Source organism: Vidua macroura, chromosome 14 (assembly GCF_024509145.1).
Source record: "Vidua macroura isolate BioBank_ID:100142 chromosome 14, ASM2450914v1, whole genome shotgun sequence".
NCBI lineage: Eukaryota > Metazoa > Chordata > Aves > Passeriformes > Viduidae > Vidua > Vidua macroura.
In genome coordinates, this window is record NC_071584.1 from 9,388,003 (window position 1) to 9,411,001 (window position 22,999).

At 39.6% G+C, this 22,999-nt stretch overlaps 1 protein-coding gene and 1 long non-coding RNA gene across 5 annotated transcripts in view; one reads left to right on the forward strand and one right to left on the reverse strand.

Annotated features, from left to right (window-relative positions):
* CHRDL1 (chordin like 1) overlaps positions 1-21,593 on the forward strand; it is a 38,149-nt gene extending 16,556 nt beyond the window's left edge. The window contains exons 5-12 of one of the 2 annotated variants that reach the window (XM_053989923.1): positions 7,359-7,504; positions 8,246-8,339; positions 10,320-10,387; positions 11,082-11,256; positions 14,532-14,726; positions 16,409-16,576; positions 17,677-17,766; positions 19,036-21,593. In XM_053989923.1, coding sequence (XP_053845898.1) covers positions 7,359-7,504; positions 8,246-8,339; positions 10,320-10,387; positions 11,082-11,256; positions 14,532-14,726; positions 16,409-16,576; positions 17,677-17,766; positions 19,036-19,166 — 1,067 coding nt within the window. In that variant the 3' untranslated portion in view covers positions 19,167-21,593. The remainder of the gene's footprint in view (positions 1-7,358; positions 7,505-8,245; positions 8,340-10,319; positions 10,388-11,081; positions 11,257-14,531; positions 14,727-16,408; positions 16,577-17,676; positions 17,767-19,035) is intronic. The other variant, XM_053989924.1, reaches the window with a different exon arrangement.
* The window catches only part of LOC128814260 (uncharacterized), a 70,475-nt gene continuing 59,844 nt past the window's right edge, over positions 12,369-22,999 (reverse strand). For all 3 annotated transcript variants that reach the window (XR_008439327.1, XR_008439325.1, XR_008439326.1), the window contains exons 5-6: positions 14,489-14,622; positions 12,369-12,672 (exon numbers count right to left, since the gene is read on the reverse strand). This is a non-coding gene — a long non-coding RNA (uncharacterized LOC128814260). The remainder of the gene's footprint in view (positions 12,673-14,488; positions 14,623-22,999) is intronic.

Below are 22,999 nucleotides of genomic sequence, written 5' to 3' on the forward strand. Positions count from 1 at the left end.
TCACATATTTACATGCTTATCTAACTGTCAAAGTGGCTGTTGCAGCAATCAGAAGAGGCACATAGCATTTTAAAAGCTGGAGAGAGGAGTTTAGCCCTGGTCCCCTCACAAAATGAATTTTGTAGTGCTTCAGTTTACTCTGTGTTTTCCTCTTGTACATCAGGGTGGCAGAGAATCCAAACGTGTTTTAACTGTCTGCAATCAAAAGTAACTAGAAAAGTAAATTCATAGAATCATAGAATGGTTTGGGTTAGAAGGAACCTTAAAGATCTTCCAACCCCCTGCCGTGGGCAGGGACACCTTCCACTTGACCAGATTGCACAAAGATCTGCCCAGCCTGACCTGGAACAGTCCCAGGGATAGGGCAGCCACAGCTTCTCTGGGCAACCTGTGCCAGGTCTTTATCATCCCCACAGTAATTAATTTATTTCTAATATCTAATCTAAACCAACTTTCTTTCAGTTTGAATCTATTTGCCATTCAGATTCTGCACATGAATAAGTTATCTCATTACTGTTATTCCAGACTGATTCAGTATTTTGGGGCCTCCTGGAATTAATCTTTTGCAGAGTAGCATGAAGTCTATTTTGTGAGCCTTTAACACTGCTATGAAAACCACTAAGAGACTTAGTAGACAAAAATCATCCCTGTATCTTTCTGCGTGTACATTACCCTACCAAATAGTTTGTTTCTAGGGAAAAGACCTGGACTCCATGAAAGAGAATTAACTATATATTTTTAACAAAGAGACCTAGGGGTATGTGCAACTCCTACTTGAGCCAAGAGTCTTCCAAAAGCAGATGTCAGGTAATGAAAGTACTGCCCACTTGTGTTGGGCAGTGTGTGTGCCTGAGTTGATTCAAGTTTCACAGAATTTTCAATAAGCAAAATAGGAAGAGGTACTTTGATACTCAAGTCCTGTTCCCCTCTGGCATTAGAAATGCTTGTGGTCTGCACATTTCCAAGAATTGTGTTTTATTTCATGATTGCTCTTTATGTGTGGCTTCTGAATGGGTAACCTATAATTCTTAGGCAAATTTTAAGTTACAAGGACAATAATGTAGCCTTGCATGATGCTGTTACAACTTGAGGGGTATAGAAAACAGCATGTGAGATCACTGGCCAGCTGGTGTCCAAGGACAGTTTCCTGCACCAGGATACATCCCAGAGAGCTCTAGAGTCCCTGTTGAAACTAAACTGACACTTCCAATTGTGTACGTTAAGTAGCAGAACTCACTGGGAATACTAGGAAATGTGCAGAAGAGATGTCAGTGCAAACAGTTGTGCCGGAGTTACAACAGAACGCAATCGCTTCCCTACTGAATATGGTGCCAAAACAATCCTCAGTCTCTTGGTCTGTACATGCTTATGCTCTGTGTTGATTCAGAAAATATGTTTCATAAAATCCTCTCTGTATTCAAATTCATAATCTATCATCTGTCTGCTTTAAAAAAAAAAAAAACAACAAAAAAACCAGACTATCTGCAAAACAGTTCCCAGTATGGTAAGTTTCTTAAGGCATTAGACCTTGTGATTAAATTCATATTGTTTAGCACTAGATTGTTTTCATAAGGGTGGTTAATAAAATAGACAAACTGTAAAAGCCAAGTCAGGCTGGGCACCCCGCCTTTCTGCTGGACACTAAAAGCATATCTTTTTCATTAAATGACACTAGGTGATTCTGAATGTTGCAGTTTAAAAATAGTTTATAAGTCAGCAAGCCAAGAGTCTGTAGGATTTTTAGAAAATGTTCTTTGCCAGATGTTCTGATACTAAAATAAGCAATAGTGAGAGTGTTAAGTACTAACACAAACGGACAGAATATTGTAGGGAAAGCACCTCCTAGAGATCCAATAAAACCCCACAGACCCTTGCTGAAGTGCTGTGCAGGGTCCCAGCAGACCTTGCTGAGGGATATGAGTAGCATGAGCTTTGCTTGTGCCTTCATGGGCCAATGAGGGCAGTCTCCATTTCAGGAGGACACTCAACTTCAGCCTGCCACTGACTGCAGGTCAGTACAGCTAAGCACAGTGACTGTCAGAAAGCCCAGATGTCTCCTTGTCCCCAGTGGCAAGGAGTGCCCAAGAGCAGCTGATTTTTTTGTCTTTCAGATGTCACATCATAAACACTTTACTGATTATCATGCCATGACTGTACTGATTCTAAGGTGGTTTTCCCAGTTTGTTAGGTAGTGTCCTAAACTGTTCATTAGTAATTATACCTGTACCTCTTATCTTTATCCAGAAGCATCCAAGTTCAGCACTTAATTGATTGTAGTAAGGCCTGGATCCTAAAGCCATTCCTCAAATAAGTCATCTCCTATTTCCCAAAAGGTTAGATCATAGCTGGTTACTGCTTTTCACTCTGCACATAAATACTTTTGCAGAAATTACCAATGTTTTAAACATCAGGAACTGCCCATGGAATTTGTCTAAGCTATTCAAGGGATTAGTAACAAATAACTGATGCTCTTCTGCTTTATACCCAAGTAAGGGTAAAGCATCTCAGGACCAAGTTTTTATAACAATCCAGGAAGGAATAGAATTGTAAACATAGAAAACTGAAAGATGGTGTTTCCAAAACTGACTGTGATCCATGTGATAGAGAATCTGTTTTTCCCAAAAGACTGGAAAGTTGGGTATGTGTACATTTCTGACTCTTCACTCAAACCTTGGCCCTTGGACACCTCAAGTATGGGCAGACCATCAGGAACCCAGACAGTCTTCCATGAAAAAATATGTGATTGGAGCAGATTCCACTGAACCATAAAATTTCCATAAAATTTCTGTGGTTTATGAAATTCATATCTAACACTGTTTTGTCAGACTATCAGGAACGCACTGGTGCTGCAGTTCACCCTGAGGTAGCATCCCTTCATGGCAAAATTTTTGCCATACTGTTTCTTTGCATGCTCTGTCAAAGGAACCACAATTCATGAAATCTGTGAACTATACCTGTATGCACTTCTAGTTCAGAGTTGACTTTCACACCAAGTTGTACTACAGGTCTTAGTTGATACAAATCCTTTGTAGAGATCAACAGTTCCTCACAGTACAATCTCAAAAAGGTAGCATTCAAGCACATATGTTAGCTGAATCCTGAAGGAAACCTTTCTATTGGCTTCATCAAGCCTGGAATTTACCTTGTGAGTATGGGACATCAGTGAAAAACAGCCCAGGTAGACAAAAGAAGCTGGACAGAATCCCATGTTTGGAAGAGAATAATGTTTGGATATAAGCATTCAGGCATAGCCACTGTAGTCTCCAGTTGCTTTTAAAAAAAGAATTGTTTTGAAGCCAATCCATTTTTGATACAGTTGTATTCTGTTCTCTGTAAAATCTGAAGGATTTCTTCAGCCAGATTTAACCTCTAAAGTTACTTACAGGATAAATTGAAATTCATATCAGGTCATGTGAATCCCAGGCTGTAGATCTTGGCTCCTGCCATTACCTCATGCTAATGATGGTGATAAATCACTGCTATCCATATTGCAGACTCATGGGCTTGTCTTGATCACACAAAAAATTGTAGGCAAATATAAGCATGGCCTCTCAACTTGTGTACAGAAGTTTGAGCCCTTACATAATAAATGCCAACCACAGAAACAGAGATATTTCCTTTACAATTGATGCTATAACATCTTTACCCTATACATTGTGTGTTGCTTCCACTGACATGCTAAGAATGCCAGGAAAAACCCTTAGATTGAACCCAGTTAATTAAAAGGATTCACACAGATGGCTTGCCTGGTACTTCACAGAGGCAGCTAATTAAAGCAATGTTAGTCAGCACCATTAAAATGCCAGATAAAGCTTTGGGAACAGTCCTGATTAGGAAGCAAGGTTTACAAATAGAGCTTTGAGCAATGCAGTATATTTGCAGTTAATTAATCTGATTCTAACCTGTCTTTTCTAAGGCACAGAATAATGTATGCTGATATCAGTATTAATGACAAAATTTTTCAAAGCTCAAACGTGGCACTTATTAAAACAATCCACAATGACTCTAATTTCACATTCAACAGGAGAATATGATATCATGGGGGAGTCTGAACTCCTCTAATTAGCCTTGATTTAAAAAGCATTAGGAAAGAAACCAAGTCTCAGTTGAAGAAAATCAGTCACACACCAGCAAAGTTAGACAGAGAGAGAGACTGCACCAGACAGAAATTATATTTGGACACAGAAAATAAACAAATCTTCCTTGCAGCTCCAGGCAAATGCTGTGTTTGGAGAGGATCAGTTGTGCTCTTCAATATGCCATCTCCAATAAATGACTGTATATATTTTTTTGCAATAACAAGTAATGTGGTCTTGATCTGAAAACTTCTTTCAGACCTGACTCTGTGCAATAATGAAATATGTCCAGCCGCTTAATGTGCTAAAAGATGACCATATGGACAGGTCTGTGCAGTATAGCACAGGACTTTAAGCAGGACTTAAATCATAGACTTATGTCCTGTAATTGAAACTGACTTTTCTTACAATTATTTTATCAAATAAGACTTCAACTCCCTGAAAGGAGGTTGTAGTGAGGTGGGTGTCAGTCTCATCTCCCAGGTAACAAGTGACAGGATGAGAGGAAATGGCATCAAGTTGCACCAGGGCAGGTTTACATTAGGTATGTTTTGAATGTTTTGATGGACAGGGTTGTGAAGCATTGAAACAGACTGCCCAGGGAAGTGGTGGCATCTTCATCCCTGGAAGTGTTCAAAAAACATGTGGATATGGCACTTGAGGACATGGTTTAGTGGTGAACACGGTGATGGTACTAAGTCGAAAGTTGGATTTGACGATCTTAATGGTCCTTTCAACCTTAATGATCCTGTGATTCTCTGGTTTAAAACAGCCATAGAATTTCATCCCAAATTCAGACAGGCAGAGGTACATGTGTTTTGGGCTGCATGTAATGATTTAGCTGTCACAGGCCAACCTCTGTGATTGATTAAAAGAAACATAGATGAAAACAACTACCTAGTGCAACTCTCTCTGCCATCATTTTTTAAGCAATAGAAGTTTCACCATTCTCCTTCCTTATTTAGAAGCCACAGTTTAAGGGCATTTGGTGATTTCCTACAGAACTGAGTGATATGGCATATACCAAGATAAATCTGCAGTAAAATTTACTGTCTTCATCCAACACTCTGAAGAGTCATGGTGAGTCATTCAGGTATTGGTCTTAGCAAATGTCAGACCACAAGCCACACACTGCTTTGGACAGGCATCCCACATGGGCACAGCAATGTCCTGCAGAGGCTGTGTGAACAGGGCCTTGTCTCCAGTCAAGGGCCATCTGTGTTATCCTTTCATTTCTCCCTCCATTTTAATTTCTTTCCAGTCCTCTGCTCTTCCAGTTGCCCAGGGGGCAAGGAGATAACTAATAGTTTGTCAGTCTTTCCTCCCGCTTTCCCTGAGATGATTCAGAAAACCCAAGAAAGAGTTTTAAGTTTTGGGAGGCATCACAGTCCTGAAAAGTGCCTCTTTATTCATGTTTCCCAATATTTGTGCCTAAATAGTAGCTGAATTTGTCAATTGAATCTTTTGCTGATGACTTTCAAAGGATGTCTTAATTAGAGTATACATCTTGCCATTCCAGACTGTATTGCTAGCAAACCATACAGCAAGTGCCAAAAGCAATGCACTTCTGTGCCAAACACAGATGTTGTCAGGGCTCTGTACTCTTTATAAGATTTTGGAAAGGTGTCATTCAACACTCTTGATTGCATTGAAATAATGATGTATCCAGTGCTTCAACTGTGGGAGTGCAAATACCAAGTGTGTCAGGCAATGAAATATCAGGCAAGGAACCCTGACTAGCTGACTTCTACCAGTCTCCTACAAAATGGACTTTTCTGACCCCATACACTCTCAAATGCTTAGTACATGTATGTTCCAAAGACAGATTTGACATTTACCATTTAAAGTATTATATTTGATGGACCAATGTAATTAGTTTATGCTTGTATGGAAAATTAAATGGCTGTGTTTAATGGCAGTACGTACCAGCAGAAAACTGCTTTTACACTTGAGCTCACAGCTGAAAAACGTACATTCTGTGGTGTCATGGTTTCACAGAAAAAATCTCCAGGTTTAGCTGATAGGTAATGAAAGGGACTATACGAATACCTGAATATTCAGGTCAGGTTTCTTTTATGTGAAAGCCCAAACACACTGATTGAAATTTCAGCTGCATTCCTTTAAATTTGCTGTGATTTGGGCTCCAGAGAACAAACACTCCATTGTTACTTCCACAGAGCCCTTGTTTGAAATGTCTTTTCTCATGCTGAGATGCTAAATTCATGTGAATATAAATATATAGTGCCAGGTTCACTGCCCAAGCCGTATCAAGTAACTTACATTTCATGGGTAAAGTCTACTCTTTTTGCACAGTTTATCAACTGCTAATAGCTAAACAATCCAGGGGATGTTTTAGTATAAGGTATGGATAGCTGTACGTCTTAGAAAAACATTTAACCCATGTGGTGCAGAACTCAATATGATACTGAGTTGAAGCAGGAGGTCTCAGAGTTGAATTGACACTGCCATATATTGTCACTTTGTCATATGCACCGAATTCTGCAAACAAAGTTCCCTCATCTGCACATCTGACATTAAAATGCATGTCAGAGAAAAATCAACTTTTGGTTAGCTTTTGGCATCTGCCTTTGACAAGTTTTGCCTGTTTTGAAAACAGCAGCAGCAATGAGTTGTGAAAGCCACTAGGAACAAACACTTACTTTGTACATAGCTCTCTCTTGGCAGTCCCATCATCATTACTGTTGCTCCTCTACCAAAAGGTTTGTGCCCGTGGATGGCAGGGAATCATCCATGCCCTGTGGCACAACTTGCTAACCTGCAATTAAGTTCTCTCTGGGCTATAATACTAGAAATCATTAAAAAAAAACCCTATATCAGTACTCAGTACTAAGAAGGGGGAAACCCTGCTAGAACAACGCTGTTGATAGTGGGATTCTGTGTGTATGCAGCACCTACTGCCTTTTACATTAAAGCATGAAAGAGCCATGTACCTGTAACAAGTAGGCACATAACCACACCCCTCTGTCCTAATACCAAATGCTGCAGAACAAGGGAAAACACTGCAGCCTGAGACAGGGCCATTAGTGCTGGCATTGCAGTTGGTCATCAGCATACTAGAAATAACTGGGTCAGTTACCTCAAAGTGTGATTTACCAAAGTTCAGCAAGATATCAGTAGTACTTTGCAGCATTACAAAACTTGTCCTTCCATAATAAAGAGAAATGAGGGAGAAGGGAGGTTTTTGCTCCCCTGTATTGATATATTTATATCTTATATATTTAAGAATATTTGCATGAAATGTTCCTTTCCCCTTGCTTCCAGAAGATTCCCTTTTCTCAGTAAGCAGCAAAATCACTGGGAAATCCTGTGAATACAATGGCACCACCTACCACCATGGAGAAATGTTCGTGGCTGAGGGGCTTTTCCAAAACAGGCAAGCAAACCAGTGTGCCCAGTGCAGCTGCTCAGTAAGTAACATGATTTGACAGATCCCTGCTCTGTCTATACTCCAGTTCTCCTTTCTAGATGTGACACTGAAATACAAGCAATGCATAGCAAAGGCTGGGAATTGAGAATTAATGCTGAAACTCATGAGAGTGCTCAGAGCTGGTGAGAGTGTGCAGTACCTGGTAAATAAATGCCAGACGACCTCTTAAACACAGTACACAATGCATACCCTGCATTTGCTGTGACTGCAGTGCAGAGGCAGCAGGTAAAATATTGCTGCTTGGCATATATAGAATATTTCCTTTCAACCTAACTGGAAAATATAGCACTAAACCAATGACTGATTTCATTTAGACTGAGCTGATAAGTAAAGAGCCCCAAGGCTGGGAGGGGACGGCTCTGAGCTGGCACTGGGCCACAGAGCCATTCCTGAGATGTCACAATTCAAATCCAGTATATTTGAGCAGTCACCCAGTGACTCTTCAGAGCCAGTGTCTGAACCAAAACATCTCAATCCAAGCAGCTCTTCAGTATCAACTACTGGCAGCTCTCTACTTCCTCTCATAAAATCATCATCATATTCTTCATGAACTAATGATTTCATAGGCCAAGTACTGAACAGACTGTTCTAATCTAATATTCTGCTTTTGCATAGAGTGGCATTTATGTGAACACAGATATAAGCATGTCCATAAAAAAAAAGAATATACAGTACCAGATAATCAACAACTCCTAAATTCCCTTTTGTGTTTTACTGGCAGGAAGGAAATGTGTACTGTGGATTGAAGACTTGTCCCAAGTTAACTTGCTCTTTCCCAGTTTCTGTTCCAGAGTCCTGCTGTCCAGTATGCAGAGGTATGTTGAAACTCAAGTCACAGAAGGACAGGCTCTGAATTTACTCCTTCCCCTTTCCGAACCTTGTCTGTGCACCAGCACTGTCACTCAGGACACTGTCTGCAAGTTTCCCATGTAATTACAATCCAATGCATGTTGGGAAATTGCTCTATGAGTGCCAGCAAGGTAACATTGCTACCTTTGTTTTCCTAAATTGAAGCAAGGTGAGAATGCTCTGATGATAAAGTTGCATCCCCCTAATGCATCAAGGCTTCAAATGATGTATTGAGGTAGCTGCCATTACTCTGAGTAGAGAAGCTTTGTAATAAAAGATGAGCTTCTATCTGACAAGTTAGCAGACCTACTCAAGTTGTGCAAGACATGAGAATTTCAATTCAGAGGCAAGGGCAATTACTCCAATTTAAATTAGGTGTCAGACAATACTCAGGTGACTTCAGTCTGTCTAAAAGCCCAAAGTGTCTGAGAATTTCTAAATGTATTTTATCTCACTGTTAGTATTATGGCATTTGAACCACCACTTCCAGGATATCTAAGCATCTATGCCTGTTCTCAAAGATGCAGATAAGCACCTAAAGGTACCTGTGCTTTTCAGAAGTGCCACTCATAACATCGGTGATGCCAGGATGCTTTGAAAATCTCCCCAGCTTGCACCTTTGTGCTGCTGCATTCTTTTGATATTCTGCTTGTTTGAACTCAATACTATTGCATGGTAAAAATAAGGATATTATCTAGTTGGTTGTGTAATTTTCCTTATGGTGCAAGAGATGTGAAACACAAACCAGCATAGTCCCACAGCCCACGACCTGAGGAGTTGGCTGAGTGCACAAACTGAACCAAAAGCTCTGAGCAGTGGAGGGCTGAGCCACAAGAAGGTACTTGAGAGTGCATCAGTGCTAATAAAGCAGCAGGATGCAGAGAGAGCCCTGTGCAGTTTGAAGGAATGAGGTCTGCACAGAAGCTGTGTAGTCCTGTCAGTGCAGCAGGGTGACAAAGCTGCTGACTCTGGGGACCATGCAGTGGTAATTAATTTATGTGTGGCACCATGGAGGACCTGAGCTGATCTCTTGGGAGGGCAGTGCTCTGTGCTGCATGAACACGTCACCTCAGACAGAACAAGGGTGAGGATCTCTCTGCAGTGCTCCTTTGCACAGAGATTGTTCCTCATTCTTTGCTGCTTTTCCATGTTACTCCACAGTATCTTTACAAATCTTGTAACTCCTTGCCAGTCAAACAGCTTGTGAAGCCACCTGATCTCAAACAAGCAAAGTGATAGTTCTGTTGCCAGCAGGAAATACAGTGATACACTGTTTTAAATGTAATACATTGACAGTTAATTAAAGTAAATCCTTGTTAATTGTCTGATGTCAGTTACCAGCTAGTTATTTGAGCTGTATCTGAAACCAGCTTATTCCAGTTAGAAAAATCAATCTGACTTTCAAAGTATCAAACATAGCTATGCAGTAAACCAGCCTTACACTGGAGAAATCAGTCATATCAGACACAGTCACTAATGAGAAACTGGTTCATTAGCATTTCCATATGAAAGGTGAGATTACATCAGATTATGCACTCGAGGCAACCCACTGTCTGCAGTGATCCAGGGCTTTTTTAATGTATTCTTCTGTCTACTGCTCTTATTTAAAAATGTTAAAATGATCATTTATCTCATAATCTACCTTGTCCTTTACAGTATGGCAGAAGCTCTTTTATCTCACCTCTGTGTTTTCTATGAAATGAAAACCTAAACAAAATATTTGCAAAGATCTAGCACAGCTCATGGGGAGGAAACTGTGAGTCGGTTTCTGCTCCCTGCATGGCCAAATATATTAGTATCAAAATTTGCTGATTTTCAAATTCATTCCTCTGCTACTGACTAGACCCTAAAACAGCTGTAAAGCCAGGTGAGACTTTTCCCCTCTGTATCTCCCAAAGTGTTGCACAGTTACTCCTCTAATGGATTCTGTTCTGCTTCATGTACAGGAGATGGAGAATTATCATGGGAACATTCTGATGGAGACATATTCCGGCAGCCAGCCAACAGGGAAGCTGTAAGTGGGACCTACAGTTTAAAGACATACTTTCTTGCTGTGCTGTTCATGGCAGTACATTGGGAAAAAAAAGAACAGGATGATAATGGGTCTGAATACCTACTGCCTCATTCTGGGTTCTGTGAATCTAGCCCAAAACAGGTTTCTTTCACTCAACCTGAATTCATGAATTATGCTGAATTAGAGCAAGAGCTCCTGAAGTCTCTGGATTTGTTTTTTTTTCTGTATATGCTCTATAAGAATAAAATTTACAGTAAATTGCTCTTAAATAATAACTGCAAATACTTGCTTCCCAGTTCACATACACACATATATATTTACTATAGAGCTTCACTGTCTTTGGTGGTAAAAGTATCCATTAACAACTTACTGCTCAAGAGATTATTTTTTGTAATAGCATTTGGAGAGAATCTGAAGCGCATTGAAGCAGTAGGTGCACCACTTAAATACATGAACCAGCAGATCTTTGGGTGAGTGGGAAGAATCATATCTATAAAATAAGGGCTGTAATATGAAACCTTCAGGTTCATGGGCATTTTGGAAAATGATTCTCTGAAAAGAAGCAGTGTTTTTAGAAAACATGCTATGCACTACTACACCTACTTTTAGTCCAGCAGTACTCGTTCCCTACTCGTACCCCTTGCTCATTGGAATGAGACATTCACTCTCCTGCTCTCCTTCTGTCTGCAAACAGAGACACTCCTACCATCGCTCCCATTACGAGCTGTCACCCAGCTCTGCCAGGCAGGCAGTCAGCATGCCACGATTTCCCAGTGCCAGGAGTAACCGTGGAGCACTCCCAGATCCCCAGCAGGCCTCAGGAACAATCGTACAGATCGTCATCAACAACAAGCACAGGCACGGACGAGGTAAAGACAAGCACTTCTTCCAGTATTGCTCTGGGTCAGGAATCAGTCAGCTAGAGCTCAAAAAAACCTCTCAAAATATACAGCAGAATCTTGAAAATTCTCAGTGGTATTGAGAATTCTGATGCAAATCAGAGAGGCAAAAGCAATAAGCTATTGAGGATATGAAATTTCTTCTTGACTGAGATCAACTCTGCCTACACGTACAATATTGCATTTCACTCTGCAAAAGCAGTGTTGCTCTCTGAGTTACTTTGTGGGATTGTGCCCCATAATTCTGAGAGCTCATGTGGTGGCTGCCAGGGGAGTGAGTGCTTTGTGCCACAAAGGACACCATGATGCCTTTAGATTCACTAACTTGTTCACACTGTGACTTGTCCTGGAGGAAATTCTTTGTGGCTATTTTCTTTACACTCTCTCCTATTTTGTAACTTTTATAGCTGCTTATATTTCAACTGCCTGGCAAATCTCAGACCAGAAAGCTTTGCCACAGCATCAGGAGGTTTTCTGCCTCTGAGACTTAGCAAATTATTCTCATGAAAGACAGTCTCATGTCTTTCCCGACCTTAAACAAGTTTCCTGAGGCAGTGGGACACAAGGGATGATCTCCCTCCCCTGTGACTAACACAAGAGGCAGAGTAGGCAATTTGCCTGTACTGAATGCCTGAGCTGTAGAGAGGCAAATTTAACCAATGTAATGATTCTCACTTAAAGAATCTTTTAATGCCTTCTGCTACTAGAATGTAGGACATGCAGCGTTTGGGGGACAGCAGAATTTTAAGCCCATGTGGCAAACCATATTCAAGTCATATTCCTCATGCACTACAGGAAGAACAAAAATAAAGGGAAAATAGTAGTTCACCAGTTAGTGGGACAGCAGGTTTTGTACAGTAAAAAGGGTGGGATGCTCAGTTCCCATAGAGGGTGTACCTCTTTGAACAGAGGTCTACAGGAACAGGCCTAGGAAGCTATGAAAGAAGTAGCTGTAAAAACACATGCTCAGAAGAGCATCTATCCATAAATGCCAGTCAGCATACTTAGAAACTACCACAAAGAGTTAAAATCCCTTGTATTAGGTCCAACTAATCTTTTAAGGTATTAACTAACAGAAGGAATGTTGGCTATAGGATCTTTATTATCCACCTGAACAAGCATGAAAAAGCATTCAGATCATGCCAGTGTTTTATGGTGAATCTAGGAGCAGGAATCTCCACACAGTGCAATGTCTTTGACATGTAATTTGCACATGAAGACATCATCAAAGCAATTTCTAACTGACTTGTTTCAGCAAATAAAGGACATACAGATGAGCAGCATATTTCTGGATGCAGTATAACTTCAGAGACTCACTGCCTGGAGAGTGTCTGAGAGATCCCCATGATGGAAACAGGAATGCTGACCATGTGTTTTCTTTTGTTCCTGTGCAATTAACAAGTGTTTTAGTAATTAATGCACATGTCCCTTGAGACATATTTCAACAAGTTAAAGAACAAACTCACAGCTCTTCTGACATGCAAATACTATGTGGTTGTGTGGATACAGATTTATCATTCCGAGCATGAAGAGCACTAAAAACAGGGTAACTGGAAGTTATTTGCCAGTATTTGGCTTGTACTAGAGTCTTTGTCTCCTGCCTCAGAGTACTTATTTAATTGTTCTGTGTCAAAAAACTCTTAAAAGACAGAGAATATGTATCCATACAATGTCATGTATTATCCCTTCACCTGTCAGGGAGAACTCAGGAAGTATTTATGGCCATAAAGGATCTGGGGAATTCTGGCTGGGGGAAAAGAAGTCCATGGAAGCATGGACTTTAAAATTAGCAATATTATGCTATTTAAGCATGTAAGAAGCCTGCTGAGCAGCTGAGTACTTGCCAATTTTTTAATTTACAGTTTTTTCTCCCATATTTTTAGTATACAGATAAAACTTTACTTTCATTTGAGAAACAAAACTGTTTCCTATCTCTAAAAAAATCCCAGGTCTTAAAAAAGAGTTAAAAAGTAGCAAATTACTAACCAAATGATAGCCTAAGCTCATGAAAGACTTTGCAAAAAACACTCCCCATAAATCTCAGTAACTCACTAAAATATATAAACCAGTTGGTTACATCTGTTACCAGTTAGATATAAATTTCAGATTACAGATAAAATTTAAATTGCTTTTGAAAGTTACAGGCAAAATAGGAACATATTTTACAAATAAAAACATGAAAAAAAATGATGGCATATTAGAAGAATTGGAAATATTTACAACATATCCCAGCTTCACTTTTGTTGCTTTTAGAAATCAAGCAGTGCCCTTTCTTTCACCTTGTTAGGATTAGTTTGCATTTTTCTTTGTGTTTATAAAATATTTAAAAAGAAAGAAGTAGGATTTATAGGACAAATGGAAACATGGTGTAAAGTGATTAAATTCCCATCAACTGCTGGGTGACCCAAAGTGGCTTCTACCAGGCATGGATTTTTCCACTCTCTGTGTCAGCTGTATTTCTCTGACTCCCAGGGGCTCTGATGAATAAATATTCTGAAGTTCTTAGAAGCTTTTGGAATGAAATTTCAGTCCCGAATGAATCTTTTCAAGTTTTCTTGTGATTCCAAAAGCCAAATGAATTTATATACCTATCGACATATATATTTCCACAAAGGAATTAAACTCCATTTTGCAAGTATTCTGTGCTTTTTCTGTGTGCTACGTAGCAGAACTCACATGTACAAGCAATAAAAGGCCCAGGTATCACTAATCCAGCCAGCTGATAGCATTGCTCTCACTGCAAAGGCTGCGTTCAGCAAATGGCTGGAGCTGTGCAGATGACTCAGTAGCAAATGACATGAACCTCTCATCTCCAAATTCGATTCAAATACAGCCAAAACCACTGTAGCAGGCTGTGTCCTGTGTGTGGACTGAGAATGTGAGGGGAAGGAGTGAGTTTTCTAAGCTGGTTAATGCATAACTGAAATGCATGAACTGGGAGGGGAGATAGTCAGACACTTGACCTTCACCGTTTTCCTCAAAACCTAATGGACATCAGCGTCAGCAGAGTTGGCATCAAGGAAAAACTGCTCAGAAAAGGGTGGCCACAGGCTTAGACTCATTTTAAGTAAAGGAACTATAAGTTAAAATTAAAAAGCAGAGAAATGGGCCTGAGATGCTAACAGATGATGTATGGAGACACCACTTTAAACAATGTGCATGAATCAAATGGATATTTATAGATAGGTAGCAAGTGAGCTACCTTTTCCTCTTGAACTTTTTCTTCTTTTTCTTTTCTTCTGTAGTTTGTGTTTCAAATGGCAAAACATACTCGCATGGTGAATCTTGGCATCCCAATCTCCGGGCCTTTGGAATCGTAGAGTGTGTGTTGTGCACCTGCAACATCACCAAACAAGAATGTAAGAAAATTCACTGTCCAGAACAATATCCCTGCAAATACCCTCAGAAAGTAGAAGGAAAATGCTGTAAAGTCTGTCCAGGTAAAACAAAGTTGATCACAGACCACCTTTTTGCTGTGCATGTTAAAGGGCTTGGCTCAAGGCTCCTGATCACAAGCTCTGATGTGAACGGCAGCAGTGTGGTTCCAGTGTGGTGCAGAGGCCTCAGTGTGAGACAGGCAGAGCTGCCTGGCCACCTCTCCTCTTGCTGCTGCTCCTCACACAGGGACATGCTGCTGGCACATGTCCTCAGCAGTCACTGCCTTTCTGTCTGCTGTTAACGTGACTTCTTGATGCTCATTTCCAAAGAGAATATTACAGAAATGTATACAGAAAGTTCATTACTGCCAAAAGGCCCTGTCCTTCCCCTACCACAGTGCCCACAGAACCTTCAAATAATTTTCTAGCTTGTAAAATCCATGTGGAGATAACGTAATTTCTGCTTTTTAAAATGTACCAGGATTCAAAACTCTGATTGGTGTCAGTTACATAACTTAATCCTTAAAATAAATACTAACTTATCACAGATTTAGCCTTGTGTCTATGCTGCACTAATGATAAAACTTACGTAGACATTATTAAAATAAATGCTTACAGCTGGTGAAAAATCTCCTAAAAGGATTCTGCTGATGGTTTGCCAAATGAAAAGCCATGTTTCATGTAATACAAAAGGTAAAGGACTGTCCAATTCCCTTATGTGCCTTTAAACTGTTCCTTTATGTATCCATTTATGTGTTTGGTGATGCACTGGGCAAGGATGCTCTGAGGAAATGAGTTGCTCAGCCACACGTAGAAACATTCGTAGAATGCACACTTCCCATCTTCTCCTGCTAGACTTGTTTCCTGGGGGAAAACCATGATGCAGTGGCAGTAGGCAGGCAGGAGGTGTGTATCTAGGTCTTTTGGAGACTTGTGAAGCAGAGATCCACAGATTTCATTGGAAGAACAGCCAACAAAGCCTGGCTAACAGGCTTCAATAGAAAAATTAATGGCAAAAAGGAGGTTACTGCCTTGTTTTTGGAGATCCTATGTGCCCATTTTTAAGAAAGCTGAACCTTTTCCTGCAGTCTGTCTTGTACATGTGGAGATTTATTAATTATTAGGCGTTTCTACAAACAGTGATCTGAGCCTCTAAGTTGCATCATCTCTCTTATATTCCTGTCCAACTTTTAATTGCAAACAGAATAATTACAATTTCTACTTATGCTCTACAGCTTTACCAGGTGGGCAAGAGATAATGTGTGCTGTGGCTGGCTCAGGCTTGAACTGGCCACATGGCTGCTGCCAAGCAAAATGCAAACCTCATAGATTCTTTTCCTCAGTAAAACAATAATTTGGGTCTCTTCACTCTAACCAATGACCAAATTTCATTTAGTTCTTTTACTACCCTGAGATTTCTAACACAATTTCAAATATGCTTGCAAAGTAGACAACAGGTTCAAAAGTGGTGAGGAGTCTCCCAGACCACATTGCTGTACACAGCTCATTCCCTTAGGAAACTGGATTACAAGTAAAAATACTGTCTTACCACCAAGGACAGGCTAGCAGAACCTGGCAGAACACTGTTAAGTGTCTGTGTTAACAGCTGGAGATGGATTTGTGTGGCAATACAAATGAAAATTCTACTTTCAAACTAACCATTCTTGGCTATTGATGCCAAGTAAATTCTGGAGGACTTGATTATAGCTGTAGTATGTGTTCTGTCCTTTTTGTTTTTTAAACAGAAGATGTGCCAAGTCAAACCTTTGACAACAAAGATTACTTCTGTGGGAAAGAGACATTTCCTGTCTATGAATCCATTTTCACAGAGGAAGGAGAAACCATCAGGAAAATTGCAATAGAGATTGAAAAGCCACCTCAAATAGAAATACATGTGTGGACAATTAGAAGAGGTGAGTTGAGCAAGTTCTCTCTTTAAACAGTGTATCATCTTCCATTAAAATCCCAGGACAATTTACAGATCCAAGCATTTTAGATTGCTGTTCTTTTGGCTCTTTAGGATATCACTATTACAGCCACTTCCAACATACTCGATTTTTTCTGTTCAAAACTCATTAGAAACACACAAATTTGTAGTCTGCTAACTCCTACCCTTCATTGGGAACAAAAGCACAATGACAAACAGGTTTTCAGTATTACTCTGTGTAATTTATTGCAGATAAATGGGTAGTAGGGTTTGAAACAAGTGCCTGGATGGCTCTTAGCAAAAAGCTTTCCATTGAAATCAGTCTGCCCTGTCTGCCATAGTGATGATACATCCATGATAGTACATACAGGATATGGGCAAAAAAATGTATTAAGGATGGAAACAATATATTTTACTAGATTAACTGGTAAAATTAGAACAAAATAGAGAAGCATTCAGAAGCCCAAGCACTACTGCAAATCATGGACTTTCAGTGTAATAAAAATTATCTCCAGCCTCATAAAAATAATCTCTGTCTAATTTAAGCAAAAAGCATGTGATCCTCATAGGAAACCCTCATATAGTGCACACTTTTGCATGGAAATGATACATCTCTAGATGCTTTAAAGGAGAAAGCCAAGGCCAAAGTGGGAGCAGAAAAGAAATCACAGAACATTGGGTGGTTCACAACTACCCTGTGTGTTAAAAAGCCACAAATCCTAATAATGATTTGACAGTCATGTTGCCTGCTGGCTCAAAATGGTATCTTACTGCAGAATTATGCTGTTTTACTCCAAGACACTGGGACTTTTGGCTTTTGTTATAATCTTACATTTACTCATAATTAGGAAGGATTCAGTGTTTTGGAAAGAATTGGCTAATTCTCACACCCCTCACAAACTCACTGCAATTCCAGTTTCACAGGAGAATAGTTCTACAGGGGAATAGCAAAAAACACAGAGGGATGGAGAAACAGAATTAAAAAACGCATAGACTGAAAATTTTACAAAAAGGCAGGACAACACTCCAGGTTTAGAACAATGGGCACATTTCCAGTAACATGCTCTTCTCATTTCTTTTCTGAAGGGATTCTGCATCACCTCTATGTTGAAAAATTGTCCAAGAGAGAATTTGAAGGACTTCCTTACTTCAAGCTGATAACAAGGACAACCCTCAGTAAGTAAATTCTGACTTACTGAGGTTTTTACTCTTCATATAATCATAGCCATGAAAAACATTCTCTGTTACTCATCCCAGTCAAGTGGATATACTGAATTTTCCTCTAGTATATGATCACAATATTTGATAATTTGAGATTTAAGTAATCAAAATACAGCAATTTAAAATATAGATACATATAACAGTAGTTTGTGTACATGCTTAGTCTCTTGTGTTTTAATACAGTACAATATAGGATCTTTTCTGCCCATGCTAGCGTAAGTCAGAAATATGACTAATGTCAGCACAGCTGCAGAATTTGGATTTATTTATGCAACATGTCAAGTTACCCCAGTGTTTTAGAAAGTAATTTAGAAGGGAAAAAAATTCAGATCTTTTCAAAGGGGTTCTACGTGCACTTATGTTGCATTTGAAAGATTACTTTCCTATGTTCCTAACAACATCTTCATTACTAAAATGTGTTTTATGAAAGGACATGCACTACTTTTATCACTCTTGATTCAATTTGGTTTTTGTATTTCGTCCAGTTTGGGATTGTGACAGTAGTTAACAATTACTAATTCAGCTAATTTGCTAACTGAAATAGGATATAGATATTTTTAATTCCTAGTTCTTTCATATTACAACTTGAAATTTTTTTCTATAACTTTTTTCCTAGTTAAAAAGTCTTTTTTCCAGAAATAATATATTCTTAACTGTTACAGACCTATAGAAATACAGATATGTTTTCATATAAAAACTTCCCTAGTTTTTTGCTGTCAGCCTTCCATAAGCTTTCATTGTTATCTGCAATGTATGCTAGTAGCCAGTAGTATTCTAGTTACCAGGACAGCATGCATTTCTATTACCACTATCATAAATATGTAGAAATATTATTTTCCATCACACTTTGTATTAGGCACAGGTAGGAGGAGTTAACAGCACAATGAAGCATTCAGCTGTGTTGCTTCCCAGCTTTTAAATACTTTGGTTTACCAGGGTATCCAGTGTCATAAAATGGTTGAATAAATAGAGCCAACTTACAGGACTACTTAATTAAAGAAAATAGTAATAGTCTGATCCATATTTATTCTTTTTAACAAAGTTATTTTGCATGGAATATGTTACATGGTTGTAAGATGCTTTGAATATTTTCCATGGGAGGATTGGACATTCCCTCTTTGACCATTGTGAATCAGTTGCTTTGCAGAGTGCTTGTAAATGTCTTCAAAGTCCCTGTGCCCTTTCCTAAGTCAATATCTGTCTCCTTTGTGTTTTTGTTTTCAGGCCAGTGGAAAATATTTAGCGAGGGAGAAGCTCAGATCAGCCAAATGTGTGAAAGCAGAGTGTGCAGGACTGAGCTCGAGGATTTGGTAAAGGTTTTGTACCTTGAAAAGTCTGAAAAGGGTCACTGTTAAGGAAGACAGCACTGGAGGGAAAAACACAAGAAAACTTCTGAAAACTTGGATCTGCAGCTGGACTGCAGGCTTATTTTGCTTAAGTCAGCAGTTGCCCTAAACCCCAAAACTATAATGCAGTAATTATTCACATCATGCACAGCAAATCTGCTGCTTTATGTGTAGTGGTCTGTGTCAACTGTTCAAATATCTCCTCCAAAAGACTAGAAGGCTCTGTGTTACTGGTGGGGGAAGGAGAAAGAAAGACTGTGCTTTCCTAGAGTTGCATTTCTTTACAAGTTAAAAAGAGAAAACAGAACATTTTTACTCTTATTATTTGGCAAGTTATTCAAACTAATGAAAAGAAGGACACCTAATAAATGTGTAGGAACTATGGGAGCATTATATCCTGTCCTGAATTTATACCATTTCTGGTGTTGAAATGACTCATGGATTTCTTGTAGTAGTGGAGGAAAAATACGAGTGATACAATACTCATGTTGGAGACATAAAAACCAGATTTAAACTGACAGACTCCTTAGCAGCCTGCCTTTGGGATGATTTCTTGTAGTTGAGCAAACAAAGTCCATAAACTGAACAGCAGGTGTTAGTGGCAATCAATATATTTTTGTAGCAATTGGAGCAAATGTTGGCTTTCAAGTGGTTTTCACTGTTTCTTCCACCCACTTCTCTAAAAGTGTTAGCTCCCCATCATAGCCCTAATAACTTCATTCTTCTGGGCCCTATTTACACATGCTATTGGCTGGTAAACCACCTTCTAAAGTGATGTGGCAGAAAGTGGTGAAGTACTTGCAGTATTTTCAAAACACCTCAAGCATTAAAACTCACAATTAATAATACCTTAAAAGTTGTGAAGAACTTAATTTATTTGTTCTGATTTGTTACAAACATAATCTTCATTTTTCTGAGGGTGACCTCTCAATTCTCATGTTTCAAGAACAACTCTCTCCCATGACAAACAACAAACAGCTATAGGCTTGTAGAGCACAACAAACAGCTGCTTGTTGTGACAGCTGTTATCTTCAGGAAAAAACCTCAAATCTGAGAGATTCTGTTAAATTTAGTATAGCACATCTGCAGTGTGTTTAAGAGAGGAGACTTTCATCTGCAGAGTAATTGTAACAATTCGAAAACGAAAATCCTGCACTGCCCCGTGGCTGCAATATTGGATTAAATCCCAAGTGCAAGTGACTCTGCCTGCTTTTGCTCCCATTTTCTACTCCACAAGCAGACAGGAATAGTGCTGTTTAAACACATGCTAGGAAACAAAGCTTTATGGAAATGGCCTGAGCTGGGGGCTGGGGCTTCACAGGGAGTGAAATCAACAGTGACAGCAAGGATTTTGAGATTTGTCATTCTGCCAGTGACAGCACTCAAGGGTGTCCACTTTCCTAAAGGGATGAAGTTGTGGGAGAGGTTGGTACTGAATGCCAAAAGCCCATTCAGGCAGAGCTTCACCATTGTGAGGGGATCCTTGGCGTGGGCAGCAGACCCTGGCAGTCTCCATCAGCAGTGCGGGCCTCAGGAGGAGTAGGATGCAGGGCTTCTTAACAAAGAGGAGCAAGTGAGAAGAACAGACATGAAGGTGAAAGAAAGGCTGAAGGGAATTAGAAGAAAACATACAGGGTGATGTCAGGACCACCCTGCTCTCCCTAGGCCTGGACAGAGAGCAGATAAGATTTGGGCATACAGGCTATTGAAAGTGCAGCAAGTTGAAATGCAGGAACACCTGGCTAAAAGAAATCCTCTATCACTGTTCATGAAAAGGAGAACTAAGTGAACTGTCCTGCCACCTTTCCAGGGGACTGCAGCTTCCATAAGTCCTGTCCTGGTGTTGGAAAGGGGTGTAGCATATCTAAACAAAGGCCCTAAAACCTCACTGCATCAGAGCTGCAGTGTAACTGTAGAAGAAGCAGTTTGGCATGAGAAGCACTGATTGCACATGGAAACTACTGGGTTGAAATGTGCTGCAGAACTGTAAAATTTTTATTATAAATGTTTAAGAAGAGGTTCTGAGGAATTGTAGTGTTCTCTGGTGAGAAGACCAGCAGTTGATTTCTCACCTAAAAGGCATCGTTTGTAGCAGTAGCTGGTGGCAAAAGACTAAGTGGAAAGTGTACGGTGTTTGTAATTTTTTTTTACGAGGAAGGCAACCTGCTTTTTTGGATTTGTGACAGGACTGGTGGAATCCAGATTGTATATTTATTTTATAATAAACACTTCCTAAGAAAAGCAAAAAGCAGTCATAAGCATCATTTAGTAAAATGCAGTGTTGCGTTTTTGGTCACTAAAGACAACAAAATACACAGTGTCATGTTTTGCATTCTCTTCATGAGATGTACGTCTGTTGCTGTACTTATTTATGTACTTGTATCACTTTGACCTGGTTTGATAAATTAATAAACTCTGAAGTTGATAATAAAATAAGATGGTTTGCATAGGGTGCTGTTTGTTCAAGATGTTTGGTTTCAGCTCCCTGTTTGCAGGTGGCTGCTGCCACCTCAGAGAAAGTCTGAAGCCATGTGCCCAGCTGTGTGCAGTGCATGACTGCCTGCTGTGAAATTGATACTGAGATATGGAAGAGTCAGACTGGAAAATACCCTATTTAATTCAGCTTTCACCTACCCAGCAAGATTAATTTTGAAAATCAAAGCATTGACATCCATATATGGAAACCAACCTAAGAAGAAATCAAGCACTGCCAACTAAGAGAACAGTACAGGACTTACTGCTTTACGGGCAAAACATATTCTGAAGCTCAAAATAATTGGGGGAATGTTGATGGAATCAATCTGTGCTAATGCCTAAAAATGAGATGGCTTTCAGAAACATAAGGGGAAAAATGTAACTCACACATGGCTGGCAGTGTTAACTAATACAGAGAATATCAGCCTTGGCAAAGATGAGTGTTCAAAGTAAATCACTTCGAATCAGTAGGTACATCAAATCTGAAATCCAGAATATCTCTGGAAATTTCTAATGAAACTGATTGCTGTTATTTCATCACACCCTGTATCTTCGTTTTGGCTATCTTTTCATTTTAGAAGTCTCTTAGGAGAATCCTTTCCATGAGAACACACTCCAGGCACATGGGCCTGCTCTGCTCTCCTAACTCCATCAGAGGCATTCACCTTCCTACTAGCTGAAGACTGAAAGTCATCAACTGTCAGGGTTGCAGAGCTGCATCCTCATTGAATGTATTCTCTTGATTTCATAACATCCAAATGCTTTTTAACAGCACCCTAAATTTGATTTCTCACTTCACTCCTATCCCCTTCTCACGTAACAGGATCAGCTCTGACTCCACATGACTCCACAGGTCAGGAGGGGCTGGGTATGGAGGCAGGAGCCCTAGTCACTGCTGTGTTCTTCTGAACACTTTGAAATATACCCAGACAAGTAAAAGAGAAACAATGTGTCAGCCTAACTAACACTCTCCTCTTCCTACACTATTCATTAAAAAAAAGGTCAAAGCATTTCACAATTCAGATGATGACTCCTTCCAAAATAATTGATAGCACATGAAGTATTTGCGTAATGTTGGTGTGCTCTAGTGCCTATTGTGTTATCCATCTAAGATAAAAGCCAAGATTTTAGTGATTTATTGAGGGAGGGGTGAAAATTGACAAAGTTAATCCTTATTTTCATTTATTGCTTTTGTTAGAGATTTAAAAAATGTCTTCATCTTTTGATCTGAGGTTTTGGACTGTTTTACTTTTTGGGTAAAGTATGTCTGCAGCTACATGAGTATATGAGTACGTACCCACAACCCTCCCTTCTCACATAACACCAACCCAACCGTGAGCAAGAATGCAAAACATCCAAAGCAAAAA